Below are 11,454 nucleotides of genomic sequence, written 5' to 3'. Positions count from 1 at the left end.
ATTTCCTCTGTTAGAACACATTTTATAAATGTTAAACATGGTAAATACAATAACTATTAAAGTTTAGATTGGTAAAACCAGTGCCTCCTAAATCCAGAGCCCAATTCACTTTTTTACTCAACGTTGTCCATTTTTTCTTCACAACAGTAGCCTCTTTCCGACCAAGTAGTTACAGGAACGTAGTTATAGGAACAGTCCACTTCTAAACAGTTCTACTAACTACTCTCCCCCAAAACCATTTTTAACATTTGCATTCACACTGGCCAAGTGGCCATGGGAACTGACCTTTTGTTATTATAATCACAGCCATCTAACCACCACATGGAGGAAAGGGAAAAGACCCTGCCCTGAAGTCAGAGCTGATAGTTACAGGAACTGCGGCCAGAGGAACTTAATAAGTCCAATAATTGGTCCAATCGGATACGAGAAAAAAAGGTTTCTAGGAACGTTATGTTCTAGGAACTGCAAAAATCCCTCTGGTCGGAAAGCGGCTAATGAAAATGTATTTCAATTTTGCCACCTGTTGTAAATCCTTTCCAACATTGACTAAGACATTGCTATAAAAATGACCAATAGACTGACAGCATCTCAAAGGTAGGTTTTGAGTAGACAAAATGGGACAACTCAGAGGGTGTTTGAAAAAGTGTTATCATGTAGTTAGGATAAGTGAGGTGATTTATTGACCATGCTTCTTAATGTCCAGCAATTTGTGTAACTCTGCTTCATCAAATAACCTCCAGGTGAACCCAAGTTGTCATGAAAACTAATAACTTCTAGTTCTAACTGCGTGTCAATCACTGCTCATGCACACGCATTCATTCTCCCTTGTGGGGGGAGGGACTTAGAAGACAGTTTGGGGGTTTAGCAGAAAGGGGGGAGGGACTGAGAAGTTGTCGATGTTAAAATGTTTTTGTTAAGTCCTGGATCTTCACAATCCTACCTACGGCACCTTTTAATGACCTTTATTGTTGACTGCTCCTCAGATCTCTGCAGAGTAAATTGAGACAGCTAACTAGACTATCTCCAATCTGTGTTTTTTCTCGCAGTACTATTTTGCAGCGGCTCCGTGCGGAGTTTAGCGCCGCCCATGACGATTCTGATTGGTTTAAGAAATGCCATTAAACCAGAGCAGGTTTTCCTCCGATCCCCGAATGCTATGTGGAGTAGCCAGACTCTCCTCCAGCACACTTTGGAGGAGGGTCTGGCAAAGCGAGACTAGTTTCTGGGAGACTTGAAACTGTGTCCCTGTGTGGGAGGAGAAAGTCCTGGGATCGAATGTAAAACAAAGTACAAAATAATGACTTACAATTAACTCCCAGCTGCTCTGTAGTTATGTGGTTTTACAGCATGCCTCAGGGTAGTGCATATGGACCCTTGAAATAACTAAAGCTATAATTAAGTTTGCAACGTTTTCCCTGTTTTTACCCAACCCAGACATCAGGAATACCTCGGGTCTGACATGGGCAGGAATGTTAACTGCAGTCCTACTGAGCACACGCTGGGAACATGAATAAGATAACCAGATACCAATTTGGGTTAGAAATATAATTTCTAAATATTGTTCAGTAACACTGCTCACCTCAGCAACTGGTGGCCAGTCCTGGTCTAGGACCTGTGCTGCAGACAGTACACACGCTCTTTTGCTGACATCTAAAGGACAAACTGGATTTTGTACCTGCAATACATAAGATACTATTTTCAAAACAAAATGAGGAAATGTTTATATTCAAATACTCTTTATTTAAAAATTACAATAATTCACATTTCATTGGGAATTACAGCATACAATTAAATGTTAGGAGCATTAATTAAAAACGTACCACTTTGGTTATACTAGTACCCATATGCATAAAATAATTTGAACTGAGAGGTCCAAACATCAATGAAAATTAAAAAATGTAATTGCCTATTTTTTTTTTTTTTTAAATGAATTACTTGATTGAAGGTGAGAGTGAAATACACACATTTAAAATTGTCTCCACGGTCAAATAACATGATTTTCAAAGTACAACATGCAAAGTAAGATACAATATAGGTTTAATTGTGTCACCAAAAATAATAAAGTATAAATTGCTGTGTAAATAAAGCTACAAAAGACTTAAAAATAGAATCTATAAAATATTTATACATGTACAGAGAATGTCGTGAAAGCCTCTGTTAGTGCAGAAGTATTCAGAATCTGCATAATTTATAGAGAAATGACAAGATAAATAAGTTATGGACAAAATACTTAGAAACTTCGCTTAGCGATGGTGGCTCTTTTAACAACACAGGGTGATTAATCTGCCACGCTTGCTTAATTTTAAGCTTCTCACGTCTACAGGAGGCAGAGATGACGCAGATCACCACAATAACTTCATATTGTAATGTAAGCCTTCCATCTTTCACAGTGGTATTTGGAAGATTCAGTTTCCAATTCTACACATTAATAGTGTCGTACTTTTCTCCTCTCATCAAAGGAAGAGATGCGTTATAAAGTGACCTCTATGGGCTTTGTTCACATGGCAGAAAATACAGCAAACACTGTTGAGGATCACCACTGGATGTAGTGTTTCCAACAAGTCCTTTGAATCCAATTAAAGTTAAATAAAAAGGACTTAATTTTATGTATGTCAACATTAAATAAATGTTGAAAAGTGTCTAGTATCAGCAAATACATTAAAGGTCTTGTCAAAAGAAAGTACAGTGTATTTACTTAAAACTGAACAGAGAGCATAAGTCTTACATTTTGTAATGTCATGAACAGTATGGTATTTACACTGCTTTACTTGCAGCTAATGTCTATGAAATTAAAAGCCACGTCCTCAAAGGACATCTAGCCAGTTTTGTCATCTGTAATATTGCACATTATCATATACTAAAAACTTTCTGGTGTCTAGCACTGCTACCTCCACAACCACCACTCAATAATAATAGAAAAGGCCTCCCATTGGACTGCACTGTGACTGGGTGAAAGCAACCCTTTCTAACACTGAGCTCATGAAATGGAGGACAATGACATCATTCAATAACTTACAAAATCTTTAACAATGCAGTCCAAAATACTTCGGAACATTTACACATTTTCTTTTAGAGTATATAAACTGTCTTCTATATTTGATGAGGAAAAAAAATGTTTCATACATTCTTAGTTTCAATCATTTCTAAACTAATTCAATCCTGTTTTAAAGTACAACTTCAATGAGGACTCCTCTGGGCAATCCATTCTTTACCTCCTGATTGTACATTTTCTGGCAACATCAAAACGATTTCATGGAGAAAACTTTACTTTAAATACACACTGCTGGCCTACTGGAATACGCTAGTCTTCATCTATGAGCTCTGAAGAATAGAAGATTTCTTCTCTCTACCAACTCCTTCCCTGCTTTGTGGCACGTATACAACCTGTGGATGGTTGCGATCATGACATTTCCAAGTCGCCTTTAAAAGAATCTAAGGTTAACCGACTACCCATTCAATTCTCCCAGCAATGTAACAAGCTCTATCCACAGTAAAAGATAATATCTCCCACCCATTCAGAACAGTTATTCATTTGTGAAGTTCTAATAAAAAACATCTAGCTGTGCATAACCTGAAGCGGTGAACTGCAAAACTGTGTTACAAAGATAATTTCAAAACAGTCAGCATATGAAAAGTCAGTGTCAAGGCACATATACAGTACAAAGATGCACTTTTATAAATACTCAAATGAGTAAATATGTTTCAATGTGAAGGGGCACGCAACCTGTGGTGCAATATACTAATGTATATCTATTAGCGCTATACATTAAAGCTCCATTTAACAACATATTAGATATTAAAAGGATGGCTCGGAGTAATTTCACTCTAGGGTCTTTTTCAACATGACCTCGAGCCAAACACCCACCCCCTCCCCACCCCCAGGAGCTTTTTTTCACTTGGTCTAACATTGGTCAAGTTAGCGCTATCAGCCGAATGGCTTAGTGCAGGCGCTAATGGATCCAAAAGGTGTATCTCGTAAATTACCCCACTAATAATTCCCGGAATGGTACCAAACCTCTATAGTAGTACAAATAGGTTCTGTACTCATAAAACAAGGCAGTGGAAAGTTTGTAAGTAAACCAGGAGACAAGTTATAATTGAGGTAAGTTTGGAGACATTAAATTAATAAATATTTTGCATTTTGCATCTCTTTTTGGTGTTGTAGTTTGAAGACGGTCCCCAAGCACTCGTCTTGCTGCCGATAGCAGTAGCAGCAGAAAGTAGAAGCCATCTGGCAAGTGTTATTTAAATAAACTCCTGGTGTACTTACAAACTTTCCAATCCATCGTTTTATGAGTACAGAACCTATTTGTACTACTGTAGACGTTTGGTATCATTTCGGGCATTATTAGTGGGGTCATTTACAAGATACACCTTTGGCTCCATTAGCGCCTGCACTAAGCCATTTGGTTGATAGTGCTAACTCATCCAATGTTACACCAAGGGAAAAAAGGTGTTTGGCTCGAGGTCATGGTGCAAAAGACCCTAGGGTGACATTACTCCGAACCATCACTTTTTCATTAAATCAAACGGCATTCTAGAAATGTGAAAACGTGGCTGCTAGTACTTCTGAACCCACTGAAAAGGAACAAACTACTGTAGCTTTTTATCACTTTCAACTCATTGCTTTGGTTAAACTGATTCAATCCTCCCAAACAAAACTATAAGCACCTGTGGCCAGCACTTTATCTCTAATGTGTTGATACTTCCCCCCCAACTCAAAGTGGTTGAAGATATTTCTTCCAGGATAAAAACCAAACAGGATAAAAATCCAAGTGAATATTGGAATTACCCTGAACATGTGGAGAACAAGACGACTCCAACGGGTTACATATGTAGCCCTGTGTTGCATGGATGTGTAGTGAACACCTGAAACATAACAACTGGATACGCCAGCGCTACATAAAGGCTCTGCTGCTTTAAATTTCTGCCACCTAGTGGTCCGAAATTGCTTAACGCAGCTTTCAGAATCAGAGTAGCAAAAACATTTGGTTCTAGCAACTTATCTGTACGGACAAGTATTGTAAACGTTTAAGGAAAGGTTTCGTTAAGAATGTACTACATTCATTTTTCCAAACTAGCTAAGAACTAACAAACCAAATAATTCTCGATGCACACTGAAAGATGGAGAATGTCAGGCAGGGTCACACATGTAACCTCAGACCCCAGACATGGGTTGTCCCAAATTCTAGCTTGCATCCAGAGCTTATTACAACAGACACACAGCTTTTAAAAAGGAACACGCTGACTTATTGGGACTTTAGCTTATTCACAGTAAGCCCCAGAGTTAGACAAGTCGATACATACCCTTCTCATCTCCGTGTGTGTCGTAACTCTGTCTGACGCCCCCAGCGCTAGCTAAGCCTAGCACAGATCCTGGAGATAACCGGTTCCAACTAGCCTACTGCTCTGAATAAGTGACAAAATAACGCCAACGTGTTCTTGTTAACATGTTGTGATTTGTACAAATAACAAGGTCACTAGGCTCTTACTATCTAGTAATTGTTGACTCTATTACGCCAACTCTGAGCGAACTCTCTGCTCCTCACCACAGGGCTTCAGGTGCTTATTTTGGTTATTTTGTCACTTATTCAGAGCAGTAGGGTAGTTGGAACCGGTTACCTCCAGGATCTGTGCTAGGCTTAGCTAGCGCTGGGGGCGTCAGACAGACTTACAACACGCACAGAGATGAGAAGGGTATGTATCGCCTTGTCCAACTCTGGGGGCTACTGTGAATAAGCGTAAGTCCCAATAAGTCGGCCGTGTTCCTTTAACATCCATTTAAAAGTCATGCAGAAGCAGAAGTTCACTGGCGTTTTCAAGTGCTGTTTCCTTGTTCTTGCTCAAACAGTAGCATGGCGAGCTGGGAGCGGGAACCGAGACCTTCCAAGTTGCTCTGAACACACCTATGATAGATGTCTTCACTTAGCTGCGGGTTGCAGGCTTGGAAGCTATACTGCTGGTGCAATGATGGCTCCACTGCCCTGAATACGTGCAGACCCGAATACTTTAAGAACGTGTCGAAGATGTCCAGGGTCTCTAAAATCTCCTCGTTCTCCTGGACGTCTGCCACCATTCGGGTGCGTGTCGCCATGTAGTCAGAGTTGTAAAAACACGCTTCGTCAAATGATAGGCGGTCAAAATGCCCTGCGTCCTTGATCAGATCGACTGTGGCGGGATGCTCCTGGTTGTGATAGGCCACATCAGGGTTGAAGTCCTGGAAATGGATGGGGAAGAACACCTGCCAGTTGTTTATGGAATTCATGCGGCAGCGGTTCAGAAATTCTGAATTGACATTTGTGTTGACGTTAGCCAAGAAGAACAGCGAGTCAACTGGGTGCTTCTTCGAGATGATGTCCATGAATTTGATCTGGGATGGGGTTTCTGTCTTGACACTTATCCATGGGATTTTTACTGCGGGGTATTTGCGTTCATAAGTGTTTATCTGAGTTTTCACGCTGGCAAATATATCATTCTGATTGACTTGCTGTGCCTCCACTGGGTCATAAATAAACAAGAATGTTAGGATGGCATTTTCACTGGTCTCAAAAGCATTTGAGGCAAATACTTCAAGGAAATGGTCAACATAGCTCCGGTCCTGCAGAGTAAGAGGTATAATGATGTGAATCCTTGTAGCTTCAGTAACATAGGGCATGGGGATTATCTCAATCCGACTCAAAGGTCGCACCAGATGAACTCGCTTAGTGACGGAATGGCTGTGACCTTTTTGGTTCACCACTTCCAGCTGGAGGTCCAAGGTGTACTCCATGCCCCTGACGGGGTCAAAGCGCCTGTATCCATTAATTAGCTGTTGCTTCTTCAGATGTAAGACAGGCTTGTACTTCTTGTTCAGCTCTATCATGGCTACGTCAATGACATCAGCCACATCCAAGCGGTCAATACCTTGCAGCTCACACTTTGGAGCGCCATCGATGCATGAATAAATCTCCTCCTCTGTGAAGTATTCCCACTTCAAAACTTCAAATCGAGATTTCGGTTCAAAAGGTGGATTAATCCCCACGGGCCACTGGGAGCTTCGGTTGCCGTCAAAAGCAACCACACTCACGTTCTTTATTTCTGCCTGTGGAAACACAAGAAGTGTTCAGATCTACACAGTTGCTGACCCGCCAGGTTTTTTATTTTTGACTGAACCGTGGATTTGTGACACTTGAAAAGCAGCTTACCTGCAGCTTAGCAATCTCATCGTAAGTCTTCTGGAGTTCAATCTCAGTGAAGTATCTGTGCAGCTTGTACATCTGTTCAGGGTCAGACACTGGATGGACAGTCAGAGCTTTCTTGAACGGTTCACTCTGTTCTTTAGTCGGATCAGAGTTTTTTCCCAACTCATAATGGTGGTACTGAAGCCCCTGATAAGAAACAGAGATGTCTTTTCATGAGGCATCTTAAATCCAGAATGACAGAAACATGCCTAATGTTTTTCCAGTCTTGGTTGTTATGCTGTGCTACTTTAATTCTAAACAGACATTACACGCTATCTAGATGCTATCTTGGGCTCATCTCCACTGCAAAAAGGCTGGCTTCAATTATAATTGCATAGTGAAGGGAAGACAGATTCATTTTTGTAAGAACTGAATACTATTGTTATACAACGTTCTATTGTCACAGTTTTGATCATTTCAGGAATTACATTTGTTCTGGGAATATGAGGTTCTGCTTCAGCTTAATTTTTGCCACTTTTTATGTATGATAAAGTATGATCACTGCAGCATCAGGTTAAAAAGCACCAGTTAAGAATGTAAAGGATGAAACCTAATAACACAAATGACTGACACTGGCCCCATAATCTCACTTAAAGACACATTAACTTAAGCTGAAAACAAAGTAGTCACCTAAGGAGCTTGAGTAATTAAAAAAAAAAAAAAAAAAAAAGTGAATCCAATCTGATCAAGCCATTAAAAGAACAAAGAATGAAGACAATGCTTAACTGAGCAGTGAAGCCACTCTGTTGTAAACGTTTGCCAACAGCATGTAGTGGTACACTTAGTGAAGCATTATCCGTGCCTAATTGTCATTAATGTTCTCTCGTAACAAAGAAATGGATGTCTGCCTCTGTGTTCATGCTGTTTTCTTCACCCATACCAGGCCTTTTAACTTTCCCCTCTGCTTCCCTCCCTTATTTAGGAGTCTCTGCTGGAGCTCTTCTGGCTCAGGGCACTTAAGTTAGCCATGCAACTCACTCTCAACTGTGTAACAAGATGGTTTCCTGCACTGTGTCTTGGCCAAGGAAGAGAAAATGGAAGCAAAAGACAAGTGGAATAACGCACCTACAAAATGCAAACCTTCATGTGTATTGTATAATAGTATGGAGACATTTGAATTGATAACCCTTTGACAATATATTTGAATAGGTTGACAAAGACCACGAACTTTAGCCCAGATGAAGATAACAGTGCTAAATGCAACAAAGAATCGTCTAGAGGGCATTGGGTCAGATCAACTCCACAGAGCTTGTCTGACCTTAAATGCTAATGACATTACATGACAATACAGGAGCAGAGCATGTTAACCCACAAGGGATTTTCACACCATTGAACCTAAGCAAGGCTGAACTCAGCTGCGCTCTGCTTGCCCGTTTACCTATTCCACATTGCTGCTGGAGCTGTAGAAAAAGAATGAAAAGGCTAAAAGGGTATCAGCAATCCACTCTGTAATATAAATACCACCTCTGTGCTACCGTGGTAATTACACTTTTATATAGCCGTCTGTCAGTTTTAAGTGCTGTCCCAGAGGCAAAGCATGATTTCTGCCGTGACAGTTTTGTTTTCCTGTCGAGAAGGAGAACCCCTGCTCTAACCATCTCACAACCGTTCTGAGTGACAGCCTGAGCATTTTTTTTCATCATTCATTTTAAGTATGAACTGCCTCATTCGGCTCCCTTTAAACATTAACAAGCAGAGACACAGTTTTATAGATTGAAAAATGATTATTAGTATTATTGAAAGAGAGATGTATGGTGTTGAATAAGTACGGTGTAATCATGTGCTCCTTTAAGAATCCTCTCAACCTACCTGAGATTCACTGACGCAGTTTGTGTTAGTGTAATCGATGATGCATCTTCCGAGCCACTCATCAGGCCTTGAACTCAGGATGTCATTCCTACAGTTTTCCAGGAAGGGCTGGAGTCGGAGGAGCAGGGTACGTGACAAGAGATAACCGAACCCTCCGTAGCAGTACTTCCCTTCCATTTCTCCACCTATAAACTCCTCAGGACTGCCCATGTAAAGCTCTCGATCTATACTCAGGTGATCCACCAGGGCTTTGATCCTGTCAGCTTCCGTGTATGCGTCATCTTGGACTAAGTAAAACCAGTCATACTCATTGATGTAATGGTCTAAAATGTATTTGATGTTCTGAAACATGTTCCATATCTGCCTCTCGTCTCCATGAGAGATGACAAACATGCCATGAGGGACTTTGCGGTTGCGCATGCCGGTGAAGAAGATCACAGTGTCCAGGTGATGGCCGATGGTGCGATTTACAGCTACACCCAGAGTGTTTATGGTGTTTTTGGAAGTCAGGACCCCAACCAGCAGACGCTCTCGCATCCCCAACTCTGTGCTTATGTATTTAGCTCTGAAAAGACATCAAACAGCTACTGAATAAAGGTTAAATAAACATTTGAAATAAGAAAAGACTAAACCACTAGACAGTACATTTTCACCAATGCTGAACAATTTACTTACTTACTGTCACAAAATCATTTTTTGACCACCAGCAGTAGTTTATAAAAAGCAAAAATGTTGGCTGCTGGCCAAATCTGTGGTTTTCTTCAAGGTTCAAAGTCCACCAAATTTCATAGAAATGTTGGGTCTTTTGAAATATCCTGTCATACAAACTAACAAGAAAACTAGTAAGCTCTCTGGAAAAGTAAACATGCAAGGACCTGAATTGTGATTCATCACTGCAACCATGACCCAACCTAACTTTTATGACTTCGTTATACTGTACATGGCATCTATTATGCCTCTAGGACCTGCAACAATTTTGGCATTAATCGATTAGCAGACAGACGAACATTTGCTGGTTTAAGCATCTCGAATGAAAAGATTTGCTACTTTTCTTTGACATTAGTAAATCAAATATATTTGGGTTTTGAACTGTTGGTCGGAAGAAAAACATTTGAACACATCACTTTGAGCTCTGGATAGTGGTGATGAGCATTTTTTACCACTTTTTGACATTCTATAAACCAAACGATTAATCAAAAAAACATTCTACATTAATCAATAATGAAAATAATCGTTGGTACCTTTTATATTAAAAACCACTGCATGGCGCTGGTTGCCTATATGAAACTTGGATGCTGAACTGCTTTAAGATCTAACCTTCGTGGAACTTTTCCACAGGGAAAAGTCTCTTTCTGAGAATTACAAAGCAATGCAACCACTTTGGGTGTGAGGGATATACTGAAACATGATCTCTATCCAGGAAATCTTGGAAACGCCTGCGTTTCTACAAAGAAAATGTAGGGCACTCATTCATCATGGAAACATGGCACTCAATGTAGGCCTAGTTAATCTTAGCTCTGTGGCAGGGAATGTTAGCAGGTAGAAACCAGCAGAGGAAATGGATCTGTAGACTTCACATTTTATCAGACTTTCTGGCAATTTCATCAAGGCCAGTGACATCAGGGAGAGGAGAGAAATTTGGCTTTTTAGTCTTATTCTTAATGCGGTCAGTGTAAAATCTCATACCCACATGACAACCAGTGACACCTGTAAACCTAGCAATATGTGAACAAAGATTTATTTATCAGTCATCTTTTATGGGGGATGAGCAACGGCCTACAGTAGCTCCTGTAATGATGTGGCCTGTATTCAAAAACAAGTATAAGCCATATTGTAAGCATAGCTACAGACTGTGTTCACCAGTTGAAGTAACTGGCCATGCAAAGCTTACCTGAAAACTTTCTTTTGGGCACTCTGTTGGACTTGTTTATAAGGGACTATTCTTGGTTCAAAATCCTCTTCGGACTCCACATCGTTGATAGTCGAAATAGAGTTGGGCTTTCGGGCTCCTTTGAGCTGCCCATCCTGACCCACTGTCACATCCTCACCCTCCTTGCCGTCTAGGTAGCATGCTTCTTCCGTCCAGCTCACACTCAATAAACTCAACGTGAACCCTAAAGAAATACCGATTACCACCGGGCCGACCGACCGCAGGACAGAAATAAACGCTGAAAATCTCATCTTGTGCGTCGCCTCCTCTTGCTGACAGTCCCGCGTCGCTTCAAACGCGTACAAACAGGCCTCTGCTGCGGGACAGGTCAACTATTACATCAAGGCTGACTCGAAGAAGCAGTAACCACATTCAACTTAAGAAAAAGATGTAACTTCTTCCTTAAATTTTACGCAGGATTCTTACGTGTCAGTGTAGCTGCTAACTGGCTCCTCCCAGCCCTGGCCAAACGATAGCGTCAGAGGCGGGTCTAGT

General features: G+C 40.8%; 1 protein-coding gene across 1 annotated transcript; it reads right to left on the bottom strand.

Annotated features, from left to right (window-relative positions):
* Window positions 1–5,721: 5,721 nt before the first annotated feature.
* Window positions 5,722–11,454, bottom strand: chpfa (chondroitin polymerizing factor a). The gene is made up of 4 exons (XM_028591623.1): window positions 10,921–11,454; window positions 9,030–9,594; window positions 7,185–7,367; window positions 5,722–7,081 (listed from the first exon to the last, which is right to left on the bottom strand). Exons 1-4 carry the CDS (start codon window positions 11,208–11,210, stop codon window positions 5,819–5,821), a joined length of 2,301 nt encoding a protein of 766 aa, XP_028447424.1. The 5' UTR covers window positions 11,211–11,454; the 3' UTR covers window positions 5,722–5,818.

This window comes from Perca flavescens, chromosome 11 (assembly GCF_004354835.1).
Source record: "Perca flavescens isolate YP-PL-M2 chromosome 11, PFLA_1.0, whole genome shotgun sequence".
NCBI classification, from domain to species: domain Eukaryota; kingdom Metazoa; phylum Chordata; class Actinopteri; order Perciformes; family Percidae; genus Perca; species Perca flavescens.
This window is presented reverse-complemented; position numbering and strand designations above follow the sequence as displayed.